Raw genomic sequence first — 16103 nt, 5'->3', positions numbered from 1 at the left:
TTAAATAAATGAACTTAAAATGTAGTTTTTTGTTTATATTAGTGACCGGAGGGTGTAGTGTTCAAAAGTCTGATTTAAATCGAGTAGAATCAAAAGTGTCTTAGGAGTGTGCTCTTGTCTAGCCTCACGTTTGAATCCTCAAAATGAACAATTGTTGATTTTCAATTAAAAAAATTGCTAATTTTAGTTGTTTTTCAATAAAAAAATTATTGGAAATAAAAGATGCATGTAATAATCACAATCCTGATTTATTCATCTTGGTATTTTGTAAATTTGTTATCGGTATGTGATTTATTCATCTTGGAATTAGGAAGCATATCTTAAACTTGACAAGTCAAAATAAGAAGTTGGGCTATTACTTTAAGAATCTCCCACTTTCACCTTTCTGAGTATTATATCATAATTTCAAAGAGCTAATCCCCCATCATTTGCAAAGAGCTATTGGTTATCATGCTACAATACTCTAATCATCTTAATATGAAGAAAAAATAGATCCTCTACAGCCTTAGCCATTGGATCAATCCAACCACCAATTTTAGACCAATCCAATCCAACAAATACATAGGACTCACCCACAAATACTACACATATTGAAGTGAACAAAAAACTATATAAATGTTATATGAAGTGTTGTGTTATAGATATTACTCAAAAGGAATGAAGATAGAAAATTTGCTTAAGAACCCTTCATCTCAGTTGGAAAAGGGGAAAATATTACATAAACCATCTTTCAAAAGTTCACATCACTAGCTTGCATTGATCATGCAATAGTAACATAATAGTACACTCTTAATGGCCATTATAATACAACAGAAACAACTAAACAAGATACCAAAAAGAAGCATGCACAACAATAAGCAACTGTTTTTTCACAGCTTCTGCTACCACCTAAACATGGCCATAGCTCATTGGAATTACAGCGAGTTTGACAAAATTACGGTGACGTGAATTTATCGAGGCTCCAAAGTATTACTTTTGACAGAATCACGTGACCGTGATTCTGCCAAACTCGCTGTCAATTCAAGCAGGTGCAGAAATCACTTTTGACCTTTCTTCTTCCATAAATCACCAAACATTCTAATACCAGAAGAACCCTTCTTTTTTCCACTACCAAAACCATCATCCAGATCATCAACCATACCAGGAGAACCTACATATCCATGATACCTTCCACCAGGTGTCTCAAATGTTCCACCAACAAAGTGCTTATCCATTGAACCACACCTTTCAGGAACCCTAGCAGCAGCACTCATATCAAAACCTCCTGCAAGCACTGCAGCTGCAGCATCTGCTGCTTTTCTCCATTGTTCTGTCTGCACCCTTAGCTTCTTCATTTCTGATTCTAACCCTGCCTTCTCTTCTTCCACAGATTTCAACTTCTCATTCAACTTCTCTCCATTCCCTTTACTTGCTTTCAATTCTTCACTCAATTGCTTCACCTGCATTGCCATTCCTTCTTCTTTGGTTTCATAAGTTTTCACTTTTGAAACTGCTTCATTCAGTTGATTCTTCAGATCATCGTTTTCATTACTCATTGATTCCAGTTCCTTCTTTTTCTCTTCCAAACTCGATTTCAACGACAATATTTCTTCGTTTTTTTGTGTCAGCTCCTCCACAAAAGGCTTCTCTGGCTCTGATGTTGCTGGTTGAATTTGAGGTTCCTTTTCAAATACATCAACAGGTTTTTTGAATTCAATTGCCAACTTTTCGATAGGAACTTCAAACACATCAGTCTCTTCTTGATTTTCATCAGGTATAATAACATCTTGAGGTTTTGTTTCGGCTTTGATGTTACATTCTTGAGGTTTCTTTGAAATGCTTTTTTTCTCTTGAAACTTTTCTACCACACGAACTACAGATTGAGCGTTCTTCACTAGTTCATCCTCAGCTTTTTTCTTTTCAGCTTCTGCAGAAGATAGTTGATTTTTCAAATTTTTCAACTCTTGTTGTGCTTGACCAAGCTGTGATTCCAAATCTGCAATGCGAGTTCCAAGCTTCTTCTGGTTTACTGTCTCGGATTGAGTAGTACCTCTTGGAGATCGTCGGTCTCCTAGTTTTGGACTTCGGTCAGTAACAGGTCGATGATGATGTGATGGATCTGAGTCGGAACTCGATGTCCGAAGCTGATGAGTACCTCTTGGTGACTGCCTCTGAGGCAAATCAGTTCCCCTATTTGAAAACAACAATTAATACATCTTAAACGTTTGGAATCACGGTGCAGACGTGATTTTGTTAACTTTCAAAGATTAGTTTTTAACAAAATCATGGCAGAACACCGCGATTCTGCCTAAACTCACATTCAATCAAAACATGCATAATGTTTTATAACATGATTAGTAGCAAGGAGATCAAATAATTACATTTTAAAAGAAGGCAGAAATAATAGTAACTTTATAAGTTTACATAACGTACATACCTTGATCTTGGCATTTGATATGCTTGATGATAGATAAATCAACAATTCTAAGGATTTTTTAGCAAAAAGAGAATCTCACTTCACCTGCTAAAGGTAACAAAAAATACCAAGTTCAAATGAATGATAAAGTGAACTTCATCACACTTAGCAGCACTTGAGACAAAATGAACATGCAGCAGTATACATATTATAAATTTCACTATTTTTCTTTAAAGAAAATGGACCCTTTTGATGTTAATGTCAATTAGGCTCTTAATTAGGTGTAACAGATAGAAGGACAAAGAGACACATGAATCTGTATGTGTATTTATGGCCCTTTGAGCCAACACACTATCATAAAGAAGCCAACTCACTACAAATGTGACTAATAAACTAGAAAGGTAATTGATTTAAACTCAAGAAATCAAAGAATTATCTTCCATTAGAAACTAGAAAGGTATTGATGACCCTTTTGGAAAAATCAAGAAAGAGCAAAAGAATAAAACAAATGAATAAAGTTATGCCCCACATCACATTAGTCCTGTGTTCCAAACAATGACATGCAATAAAAGTATGCTTTTAATACCACCCTCAAGAGCAAAAGCATGCAGTGTCAGAGGTAACTTTATGCAGTGCTTTTTGCTTTGTTTAAAAGTGAATATGTAACAGTAAATGTAGCATGTCTATGAAGACAGTAAATGCAACATTATACTACCAACAATTGGGATATGAGTTGTGTGCTGTCACAATCCCGTAGCCACGTCTATGTCGTTGGATCAAGATTGGACGATTCATATGGGGCTGACTGCGTGCAGTCACACTGTACACGGTTGAAATCCCAACAATTTTCCATGATTTCAAAATCACTAGAGTCAAAATAAATTAATCCTAGCACCCCAAGAAAGGAAAAAAGAATTTATGTGACCCTATGCAAATGTGCAACCTGATAATGCTAGCATGTAAGTATCTCTCACTTTCCCATAAATTGCATTAGGCCCACTATCCTTTCAAGTTGTTGCATAATGGACTGTACACATGTACAATTTCAATAGGGAAACAAATTTACTGCGGTGAACATACCGTCTAGTCGATGCAGTTAGTCAATCAGAGCCACTCAGATGAAGATCAACCGATGGCTCGCATTCTAAGATGCTTTTTAAATTTATAAAGTTTAAAATATAAACTGTCTGATCTTCATCTAAAGGTTTTTGTCTTAATGACCGCAATGAATGTCGGGATTGTGAAAACGCGGCAATCATGATCCCTACAATAGTAGCTATATAAATGCTTTTTATCTTGGCTTGTGCTATTGTAGACTAAAGTTGTTTGTTCAAGTGCTGTTTTGGATTTGCAAATTGCAATGATGAACCTAATAAGATCACCACATTTTAGCTAGCTGAAAACATATTAAAAGGGAACAATTGTAACACAAACAACCTTAGTAAGGAAAATATCTAGATGAAGTTACTCAGTCCATGCAACGTATTAATAAATTAATAAAAGTATTGGTAAAATAGGAGTTGAAGGGAAAGTGTATCATTGAAGAGTAGGTCAAATAATTATTGTAGGAAATCAACATTAAGATCTTGTGTCATTTTAAGATTTGTAGAGACTGAACATCACAGCAGAAAATTTGAAAAAGTAATGTTGGAGCCCACGGTTATTAGGCAAACATTACCTTCGAGGTTAAATTAAATATGTTTTTAGTTCCTGCAAAAATTGATTATTTTTTAAAAAAGAATTCTAATTAGTACCGGAGGAAATCGAACTAGAGACTAAGGGAGTCAATAAGTCAATACCACCAGACCAATTCAAGTGAATTTCAGTACACTCATTTTTTAATTCATATAAATTATAAACTAAATGTTTTAAGTTCCTAAAGTGGAATTAGAAGCATGCATTTTTGTAAATTATATGGACTAACCAAGAGAATGTAGGGACTAAGACCAAAATTTGAGGTGATTAATGAGAATAAAACATATTTAACTCTATCTTCTATTATTTTTTCTTCTAATTTCATTTGCTTCAAATGACATTTTAAAGAAGAGAATGACAATAAGCTGGTAGAAGATCCATTCTCTATTGAATTGTCCCACCCTTTTGGGAAACCAAACCCATCAAGGCCCCACATTATTATATAAAGCAAAGGGTGGCAGTGGACCATAGTGGCTGGCCACAAGATACTTATGAAAACTGAGATTCAGATCTATATAGTGTAGTTGTGAATTTATGTCACTGTGAGAAAGTTCATGATTTATGTGACCATGACCAACTATAACTTATTTAAAACCCATGCAGTTAGAATAGTAAAATAATAGTAAATATTATATGCTCTTTGATCAATGTATGTAAAATGATCCATAAATACAACTTTGATAATAAAAAGTTAAACCACTTGAATTGGTTTGATGGCATTGGATTGAGACCTAAGAATATGTTCATACTCAAGGTCTCACGTTCGATTATGCTCGATGTCAATTTAAGTAAATACATGAGCACATAGAGATCGTCTGATATCAATCAAACGGTCAAAAAATTTCGACTGGCTGCATGCGGTTTTAATCCACCAAACAGCATGTAAGACAAAGGAGCTTGATGATTATTTAAAACAAACTAATCACGTGCTACCGTGCACGTGAAATGTGACACTACAGAAGTAACCAAATTCAGCACATATCAAACAACTTTTTTCTTTCTGTTCAAATGAACTTTTTAATACACTTTTAAAAAATACTCAGTAAAACGCTACACAACACACCGAAATGATTGTTTTTTGTTCTTTTATAACAACACCCCCCAAATGAAACTAAACAAAACTATAAAAAAAAATATAATTAAATCCCCGTAAGCATAGCTCATGTATATATATGCAGGGATCAGAGTTCGAACATTGATATTCTAGTTTTTGATAATTTTGTTTCTTAGTCTTTCATTCATTCCCATTTACATCATTTTTATCATTGATCCATAATTTTTCCACCTCTAAAATAAACTATCCTGATCTAAAATACACTAAAAATCAATGACATCAAAAATACACTAAAGACATCAAAGTAAAATTTGCCCTTCTAAATATTCTAAAATTATATTCCTAGATTTTTTTTTTTTAAGATTCTAATAATAGTGATTGCAAAATCATTAGACCAGTAACACAACTTTAAGAGGTATCATAAAAACATTAAAGCAATAATTAGTAATTTTAATGTAACATTCAATAGTTTGTACCATAAAAATTAAAACTTTCTTCAAAAGACATAAATGAAATGATGTAACCATTTAAAAAAAAAAAAAAACTAAACAAAAAGCACCCAAAAAGACAATGGTCAATAGACAATGATCCTGCAAAATGCAGAGGAACAATTTAAGGAGATATAAGACATTGTTTGGCATATACTTTAAATGATTATCAGAATGTTTGTTCATCTACATCTTTCACAGCAAATAAAAAAACATCAAAAGTAATAAACCAATTCAAGACACAAAAAAAAATAATTAGAAACTTTAAAGATAAAAACACAAGTGTTGAAAAATGTTTGTATAAGAAAAAGTGCTAAGAATGAAAATAGACAAAAATTTATGCATATATTGTAGAAATTTGAGAAAAAACTTACCTTGATGAGAATATTTTGCATAAAGAGAAGTTTCACTGCAAATGAGAAGAGACAACCCTTAAAAAAATGAAGGCTTTTGAAGGTGTTGTTTGTATTTGAAAGATACCCAAAAACCAAAAAACAAGGAAGTGCAAGAAACAAGGAAGGGCACAAAAAATGAAGAGAGAAATGGGTTGTTTTTTGAAAGTTTGAATTAAAGCTGTTATGAACTGTGAGGACACTAGCCAGTAGCTAGTGCTCATTTATGAGTTTCAACTTTCAAACTCTGTACAAGAAGAGTACAAAACAAAAAAGGTCATTTTGGGGAAAAAGTTTCTCAATAATTTAATGTCAAACAATACTTTATACGAAATGATAAACTTTTTATAATTTAAATATATTACCCCATGATTTTGAATTAATATATAAAAAATTATTTATGTTCTATTTTTTAGGTATTAACACTAAGTTTTTGGGAGAAAGATCAATTAACAATCTAGAGTTTCATCGAGAAGTAAATGAAGTAATAAATTTTTTTTATTAAAGAATCGAATTTACGTCTTTTCGAACAGTTTATTCTTGATGGAGTACATCAATTACTTTAGTCCAATTACCTGATTTATTTATCTCTATTTAATGATAATACTGTGTTTAAATTATTAGTGTTATTTAAATATCAAAAATACTCATTGAGATCCTATATGATTATCTCCACCTACATATACTATAATGTGACATAAGTAATAGATACTTGAGTCTCTAAACCTAATAGATATTCAAGTCTCTTAACAATTTGATTTAATGTACGATCTATGACGGATGCATATAAAAAATCATTTGTTGGACAATATCAGCACTTTGAATGTATTTCAATTGTTTTAGATGATTAGTTTATATAGTTACACATAAAGAATAATGTATTTAGTTAAAAAAAAAATCTTTATCTTTTCTTTGTAAGAAAAAAAAACTATCCATCTCTTAAAAATTAGACATTTAAAAAAAAAAAAAAAAATAAACCACAAGATCCGGACCGCTTCTCCTTCTCTTTTGTGAGCTGCCACTAAAATTTTAGTTTATTTACCTTCATCCATCAAAGAGAGGTGATTTAGGGTCAATTTTTGACACAAAATCACCCCTCTAACTCATTTTTCTCTTTACCTTTTATTGAAATAAGTGATTTCCACATCTATTTCGTTTTTTTCTTTCGTGATTTCGTCGTCTTAGTGCGACGTGTTTTGTTCGTCGTCTTTGTGCGGTGTTGTTTTTCTTTCTTGTTTCATTCAGGTATGTGTTCGGTTCGGATTGTTATATCAGTTTAGATCCAGTGCAGATCCAATCAATGATTTTGGAATCGTCAACGTTGCAGATCCGAAGACATGGGTATTCCAGAGACATAAATATAGTCAGATGCATAGTTTTAAAAACCGGACTGGTCATCGACTCGGCAAGACCACTGGGTCACTGGTTCATTGGTCGAACCATTGAGTCACTGGTTGAATCGTACGACTAAACCGGATGACTCAGTTATATAACCCGGTCTATATAAAAAAAATTATAAGTATTAAATTATATTGAACTGGATTGAACCACATTGATTATTATATTTTGTTGATAAAATTCAAATATCAAACTGAGATAACAATTAAAAAAAACCTTTTCCATAAAAATCATAACAAATATATTATTATTATTATTATTATTATTATTATTATTATTATTATTATTATTAATTTTTTTAAAAAAGGTATATTATTATTATTTTTTAAAGGAGGGTATATTATTACTTATTATCTTAATAGACAAGATGGGTATATATAGCTTTGTCAAAAAAGAAGAAGATCGGTGTATATATATATAGGTATCTTAATATTATTAGTTATTAGACTATTATTTTTCCCACTCTATGTCTTTCTTCGTGCGCCTTATTTTTTTCAAAATTACTCTCGGAGCATTTCGGATTCTGTAATCCAAACGTGTCCGGATTGTATATTCCGGAATCAACCAGTACACATAACTGAAACAGATTTGCATGTCATTGTGGGTTTTATCATTGTTTTTCAATAAATCATTATATATCTATGTATAAAAGGCAATTAACTTAAATATTATATAAAAAAATGATTATATATATATATATATATATATATATATATATCATTATACCAAAAAAGAGTTAAATTTATATCATTACACATTTCATCTAATGATATACATTTCAACTAAACCAATGATATATATCTAATCTATGTTGCCGAAAGATCAATGGAGCTATCATCATTTTCAGCCTTCATACCAGGACCAGGACCAACAGGACTAACCCTCTCATCGGGATCAAGATTTTCAATAATGTACAATTCTTCATCATCTTCTACCACCGCTTGACCCGCCGCCCGACTTAACTCATTATAATCTACCATCCGACTGACATATCTATCAGGCCAGCTGTCTGCATCCTCTCGATGGTGTCGTCTCCATAGATTGCAAGTGGGAGGAATCGAAAAACCATCCTTCAAATCCAATGCCATAAAATGGTTGTCATTCACATATGCTAGACACATCAACAGAGAGATACTGGGCGGCGGCGGCGGCGGACCACATAGAGGGAAATAGGTTGCCGATGGCCCTAACCCAGTGGACAACACAACAATCGGTTGGTTAAATTTTTGTGCGATGAGGAAACCTATAACCGGCATGGTGGTCATCCATTTATCCCGTGGTGCATTCCCAATACCGGCGTAGGATAAAGCGTCCAAGACCTCTTTATACCGCCTATTATTATTAATCATGGTCCGATAGCGGGCATTTTCTACACCAATAAGCTCTTTATAAAGGTTGTACCAGGCTAATGTGTGATCATCAATAGTCAAGTTACGTAGGACCGCAACTGCTCGGAACCCACAATGGCCATCACCGGGTACATCTGTAACCTTTTCAATAAATTTATGCATCCAAATTGGAATTTGGTCTTTGTGTAGTATGTTGACTTTAATCGGGCTACCCGCGGCCCATTCGTGCTAGCCCTAACGGGTACCAGGCTTTTAAGGGCCGGGCTAAAAAACCCTATTAAAATTCGGGCTCAATATTTTAGGCCCAAGCCCTATATTTATTCGGGCTAAACGGGCCGGCCCATACAGCTCAGCCCGTTTTGACAGCTCTAAATATTGTAAGAAAACTGTCATTTTGGTCTGTGCACTGATACATTCTGGATTTTAAAATCCGGAACTAAATTATATATTTCAGAATATTAAATCCGGAACTTCCCGATACGCCCTTTGCATGAGCCTTAAATGCGCTTGCATGGGGCGTAAATGCTACATTTCGAATTTTATAATCCGGAACGCATTAACATTGTTCGGATTATAAAATCCGGATTGCACCAGTACAGGAAATTAAAACAGAAATCCTGGGCAGAACCTAAAGTAACACAATTTTTTTAAAAAATCACCTGAAGAATATCTCATTCTGGCAATAGAGAGATGTCTTATTTTTTTGGCAGTTTGGGGTCAACCTCGTACTCAAACCTCAACATCTTCCAGTGGGTGTGAATTTCTTCCAAACGGAGGGAGGTTGCGTTCTTGATCTTCAAATCAATCATACACGCACACGGTAATCCGTAAATGATCAAACTCAAACAACCACATTTTGATTTATCCGTACCAATTTCAAGTGCTTTATTGTACTCCATTACGAGATGATGTAATGCTTCCCTTGAAATGTTCCGGATCAAATTAGACCACAACATCTTTCCTTTGAACCTATGTTCAAGCATTATTATGCTCGTATGAAATGAATCATGTATTGCGGTATGTTGCAACTTTAGCATGTTATGAACGGATTTCCAGTTTGTACTCAAATGACCCATACTACTACTCAAATACTTTTTCAACAGAGCGTGTGCAGATTCAGCTCTGTTTGTTTTAGTATTCCCCATATGAAGGTTTTTGTCAACCCAAAACCTCACAAACTTCTTCTTAACCGGATCCAAAATTGTCTTTTCAACATATTCCAAAAACTTGGGAATGTATGCTTCCTCCGTTTCGGAGTCCACAATATCCACCCATGCAGCCATCACAATCTTCACCACCGAACCAGGCTTAATCGCTTTCCCATTTTTGCCTTTGAGATCCGTCACTCTGCAATCCAATTTACACTTTGCTCTCACATTTTGTCCAATGTGATATGAGCACAACAAAGTAGTAGCTTTAGGGAAAACCTTTTCCACAGCATTGATCAAAGCATTGTCCCGATCGGTGACAACTACTTCTTGTAGACTTGTTAAGAACATTACTAAAAGTTCATCTACAAAAAATTATCGCAAAATCTGATTTCTACATCCAAATTTTGTTAATTTTATCATTAACTTTTGTCGTTTTAAAAAAATCATATTTAATTCCTTTCATGTTAAAAAATTCTAAATTTTAGTAAATGAACCTTTTTTGTGGTGGCCGGGATTCGAACCCCGTACCTTTCATATATTATGCATTGTCCCTACCAACTGAGTTAAGCTCTTTCATAGTGTTTTAAACTTGTCTCAAAAAAATCGTTCCAAAATTTAAGAGTTTAAGGATAATTAAACAAACTTTGTTGTAACATGGACTAAAATTAGAAGTAATTCTTTTCTGTATGGACTAAAAAACCTATTAAAATTAAGTAAGGATTAAACTTAGTCATTCCCAATTTTATAGGGACCAAAAACATATTTAACCATAAATTTAATGACAAAAAATCAAACTAGTCTATTTCCAAAAATAAAATTACACAATATGACCTTTCAAAAATACTACTCCATCTGTTTCAAAATGAGTGTCGCTTTAGCCAATTGCACACAAATTAAGGAATGAAATAAAGTAGTCAAATGTCGTAGCAATTTTACCAAATTATCCTAATCAACTATTGGTTTGTTTTTCATTAAAGAAAAAAATAATACTTTGGAAGTAGTGTAACATAATATTAAGTGAAGGGTACGATTGAAAAGAAAAAGTTATGATTGCATTGAAAACTGAAAGTGACATTCATTTTAAAACAATTTTTTGAATAAAACGACACTTATTTTGAAACGGAGGGAGTAAAAAATAATACAAGTGTTTCTTCTTTCAAAAAAAAAAAATACAAGTGTTTCTATCTTGGAAATTCAACATGTGTTATCTTACTCAACATCACTTGTCTTTTTGTCAGTTTCTTCCACAATTCAAAAACTTGCTACTATGTGTATGTGTTTTTATAACATTTTCCTTTTGTTTTATCTCAGCGGTGCGTGCATTGAGCTCTTCGTTTGAAAATTTGGTTGTAATTATTTAATATTAATTGGAGTGGAAAATAATGCAATGTTTGCATATAAAGAATGGATTTTGCTTTTCGGTTGGTTAAACAAGTGTTTGATCTTGTGTTTGTTGACAAAATCTTTTCACCAAATCATCCATGTGCCTGACATCAGAATTATCTAAGAACAGTTCGGGTTATTATATACATAGCAGGATAACATATATAATTAATTATTAATTAACAATTAATTAATTAGAAAACAAAATGTAGGAGTCTAACGGATGAGTACGAGGAAAACATGCATTTGTGAATTTGATTGGGGTTTCACCACTTATTGGATTAGGGTTGAGATTTTATTGTAGGATAGTCAACTTTAAAAGTTGCCTCAAGTAAAGTCACCAAACATGAGACAGCGTGTTATAACAATCAACATGTTTTATACCATTTGCTTTTCACATTATTTATTTCCTAGCATCGGAGGTTGTTGACCTTTTACATAGAGTTTAAGTGGTCATGCACAACAACATCATGAATCCTAGGTCCATGAATGTCGTATTTACAAGGATTGATTTTACTATCCAAAAAATCTTAACAACGTAGCTTGTTATCAGTTTAACTTCTTTTTATAAGGCCAAGAGAAAGGTTGGGCATCCGAGAGAATCTCAGGCATCCCAACTAGACTGACATCCAACAGAAGCCCCCATCCACTATCGCCTTTCCAATACGTAATATTATTAAAAAAAAAAAAAAAAAGGGAAAAATTTACAATAAGGGGGGGGGGGGGGGGGACTAGGCCAATACTCTCAAAAGAAAAAATAAATATGTACAGGAAATAAGGAATTGGAATAGCTAAGGAAATCTATAATTAGACAACCCATTCATGTCCCTAGCAAAATCCGCCAACAAAGAGGAAGACAATTAAGTGAACCACAATCACAGTAAGGCTCCCTATTATTCAGACAATAATTGGTAACATTGAGATTGCTCCAAAACCAATTAGGAATGGAATCATACGCCAGTACCATTGGTTCCACAAAAAAAAAAAAAACCAACGACGGATTATGCAACCGACATATATCACGGAAAGCAAGACGGGAATCATTATTACCAATCCTCCGGATGTTCCAATAAATAATATTTATTTAAGCGGTGGAAGAGGACCTTGAAAACAGATTTTGTATGAAGTTTTTTGTAAATTCTTTTTATTTTCCCGAAGCTTTGAAACTACCTCTGTAAACGGCACTTCATTCACAACAACCTTTGCTAACCAAGATTGCATAAAATCTAAGTCCTTCTGTAGCACCGGATCTATCTGTGCACCAGTCGGAGCAACAATACTACTGACATCTAATATTTTTTCTTTGATGGGAGATAAAATATGTTCTTGATTTCCCTCCAAATCATTTCTAACTATCTCGTCATATACATTCTCAAGTTGCATACTAAAAGTATTATTATTATTAACAAGACTGTGAGAAGTATGAGTTACCACAAGTGTCGGTATTGCTGTCGGGATATCATCTGTGTGGTCAATAAATTCGTCTCATGTAGGGCTGGCAATGAACCGAACCAATTCGAAAATAGTTCAAGACTCGATTCGATAATTGATTCGTTGAACTTGGTTTACGAACCAAATGAGCCGAACACTAAACCCGTTAAATAAATGAGTTGAACTTGAGCTTCGTATGGTTCGACTCGTTAGGTTCATGAACCAGCTCTATATATATATATAATGTTATTTGGTATTTTTTATATAATGTGTAATTTATGTAATTTTTTATATACTTCTTTTAATAAAGAAAGCAAAAAAAGATGTGTGTGTAACAACAAGAAAAAAGAAAAACAAATAGTTTCATATCGGGGAGTTTAGTAAACATTAGAGAGGAGAACTATTATCTATCTATCTATATATATCTTTAAATTTGAAACTTGCTTCATTCTAATACCTGGATTGTGCCTATGTGCCACATCTAGAAAAGATTATCACACTATTTTTTTGTTGAAGGAAAAGCTTCTCACACTATTAATTAATAAAACTCATAGATTAGCCATTCCTTACTCACCTACTTATTGGTTATATCCCATCCATCAATATTTTGTTTAACATCAAACCTCCATTGCTGTGAATTCAATACATCATAAGCTATTTGGTTTTTTTTTTTTTTTTTTTTTGTTGAAAGAATCATAAGCTATTTGGTTAAAACTAATCGATTATATTTTTATGGGTTGCTACCTTATTAGAAAATTTATTGATGCATGTTGCTATTGATATTCATAACGGTCATTAATTATAATATTTTTTGTTTTTGATTTATGTAAGTTTTGATTCATATCTGTAATAGTTTATTATGCTATTAAAAAGAGGAGGAATGTTAGCAACACTCTCTTTTGAGCATTCTCTCTAACACTCTTTTGAGGAGGAATGCTAGAAAATATTTTTATGCATGTCTCTCACCATAGCCTTCATATAATTTTCTTCATTTTCATTCGCTGATGATTAATTATATTTTTTTTTGGTCAAGCTGATGATTAAAATTATCATCAACTAAACAATGCAAAAGTGGAGTGATAATTTTGAGTTACACGGTTTTCTTCAACACCTCTTGAATGGTACTATTCAATTATGTATTATGATTTTTGTTTTGGTTTTTTTACTTTTCACACATATCTTAGACTATTCATTTGTTTATGTGGAGGATAGAGACTTGGGTTACTCTACGATAAAGAATGTTTGAATCCTTATAGCCTTAATTTTTTGACATCGTCTTGCAAATCAATATAATGTTTGTTATTCTACTTTTTAGCTTTCATTTTTATTTTCTTTGATTTTTTTATCGTGTATATAACTAATTTTCTCATGTGAATGAGAGAATAGGAGGATAAATGAGACTTCTATTTTGCTTTATACACATCCTTGATGCTTGAAAAGCCTCTAAAAAATGGCATTTCATGTAAGTATATTCCTTTAACCCTTATATTTGCATTGATTAAAATTTGAAATTAGTTTTTAAATTTAAGTAGTTCTAATTGTTGTCATCTATTATATGTTTATTTTCATCCTTTTATTTTCAATATTTTTTATATCTAATCGTGTGTGGGTTTATGTACCCTAAATTTATCTACTCAATTATTATTCTTAACGATTTCAAATTACATGTAGTATCTTGAAGTTTTGTAGGCATTTAGAGAAAATGGATTGTTGGAGGCTTTCAATCAAAGGAGAAAAGTCTGATTGTAAATGGTGTAACCCAACTTAGACAATCTTGAATGATGATGTTATACATTTAATCAAAGGAAACACAACTTTTATTTTAGGGATTAGATTGCTTGGAAGATTTAAGAGATTGTGTTTTAAGGCATATAATTGTCTTTCAACGGAGAGTATATGTTTTCTTTGGGTTATAAGACAAGAGAAGGTTCTACACATATTTTAATATTTTTATTTATTTTAATAGTTTTTACACGGCCATGAGGAAACACTTTTGCACTATAAATTTGATTTATTTTCGACATGTTTCCATTTGACACCAACAATTTTAATTAAAGTGAACATATTTTATGTTTTAAATATTCAATAAAGCTCATTTTAATTTTAATAAAACCCGTGCAACGCACGGGTTAAATACCTATTATATATTTACAAGAGAAGCGTTGTAACATCCCAGACTGCTTTCAGCATTGTCGACTGATCCCACAAACCAACACGAGTCTTTTCAGCGTGTTTGTAGGTCAAACATCCCAAAATTGCTTCAAGTCAAGCACGCTTAACTGTGGAGTTCTTATGGAATGAGCTACCGAAAAGAAGATGCATCTTGTTGATATAGGTAGTACCCAACAATTCTTATAAGCCTGCCTTCAACCATGTAGTCCCATACCTACAAGGCCTCAGGATCCCTCTCATTCCGATGTGATTCGATTCCTCTAGAAGCTGTCGGGAGCCGCTCATTATCGTGCCTTGTGCACCGGCGACCACTCCCCGTCCTCGTCAGCCTTGGGTGTTACAAGCGTATTCTTGATTCACATTGTAAACTTATACTGTTGTAAGCTACAGTAAAGTGCTACTACCTTTCTAGGTAGTGGATATGCCTCATAGTTTTATTTTAATTCTATTTTTGTTTTTTTTTAAATGGTCAAAAACATATTTTTGTCAAAAATAACTTATCGAAATAAGTAAACAAGTTGAACCTAAAGAACCGAATTTTAAACGAGCCGAACTCGAGTTAAGAAAAAGGTTCATTTCGAACTTGAGTCGAGTTTCGAGCCGAACCAATTTTTATCGAGTCAAGTCAAGCTCAAATAGGTTCGGTTCAACTCTCATTTCCAGCCCTAGTCCCATGAGATTGGGATGCTGCTGCACTGAGTCATATTGTCACCTCTGCGGCCTCAAGTGTTTTCTAGATTGGAATAGATTGTTGTTGCGGATGTGTGATTGTTTCCATTTCCTCCTCCAGTGATGTTACCTCAATAGATTTCTGAACGGGAACATCTGAATTTTGCTGCGGTTGTGGGACTGCCTCCGTTTCCTCATCTACATTTATCGGCTCTGAGTCATTTTCCTCCCTGGAGCCAAAAGCAATAGAGGAACCAATTCCAGATGGATTATCTTTTATTGGTACCCAGGTAACCTTCTTTGCTGGGACTTGCTTCTTCCCCTGCGCAATCTGTTCCTTAGGTGTCGTTGTTTCCTTCCTAGGATAAAGCCTGCAAGCAGTAACATCATGCCCTATATTCTGACAGTGAGAACAGAAATCTGGTAACCATTCATAGGCCACCGTCACCAGAAAGGCATACCCTTCCCTTTCGACCACAATTTCGTGAAAGAGTTTGCGAGAGAAATCCATATCAACCATTCTATT

At 33.3% G+C, this 16103-nt stretch overlaps 1 protein-coding gene across 5 annotated transcripts; it reads right to left on the bottom strand.

Annotated features, from left to right (window-relative positions):
- Nucleotides 1-648: 648 nt before the first annotated feature.
- On the bottom strand, nt 649-6257 carry LOC25487078 (interactor of constitutive active ROPs 4). 5 transcript variants are annotated; one of them, XM_024777374.2, is made up of 4 exons: nt 6007-6257; nt 3691-3791; nt 2417-2503; nt 649-2169 (listed from the first exon to the last, which is right to left on the bottom strand). In XM_024777374.2, exons 3-4 carry the CDS (start codon nt 2428-2430, stop codon nt 1038-1040), a joined length of 1146 nt encoding a protein of 381 aa, XP_024633142.1. In that variant the 5' UTR covers nt 2431-2503; nt 3691-3791; nt 6007-6257; the 3' UTR covers nt 649-1037. The 5 variants fall into 5 exon arrangements, with proteins under 5 accessions (XP_024633142.1, XP_024633143.1, XP_024633144.1 ...); XM_024777375.2 differs by having other exon boundaries at nt 2417-2500; XM_024777376.2 differs by having other exon boundaries at nt 3691-3764.
- Between the last annotated feature and the right edge of the window lie 9846 nt (nt 6258-16103).

Source organism: Medicago truncatula, chromosome 2, assembly GCF_003473485.1.
Source record: "Medicago truncatula cultivar Jemalong A17 chromosome 2, MtrunA17r5.0-ANR, whole genome shotgun sequence".
NCBI lineage: Eukaryota > Viridiplantae > Streptophyta > Magnoliopsida > Fabales > Fabaceae > Medicago > Medicago truncatula.
This window is presented reverse-complemented; position numbering and strand designations above follow the sequence as displayed.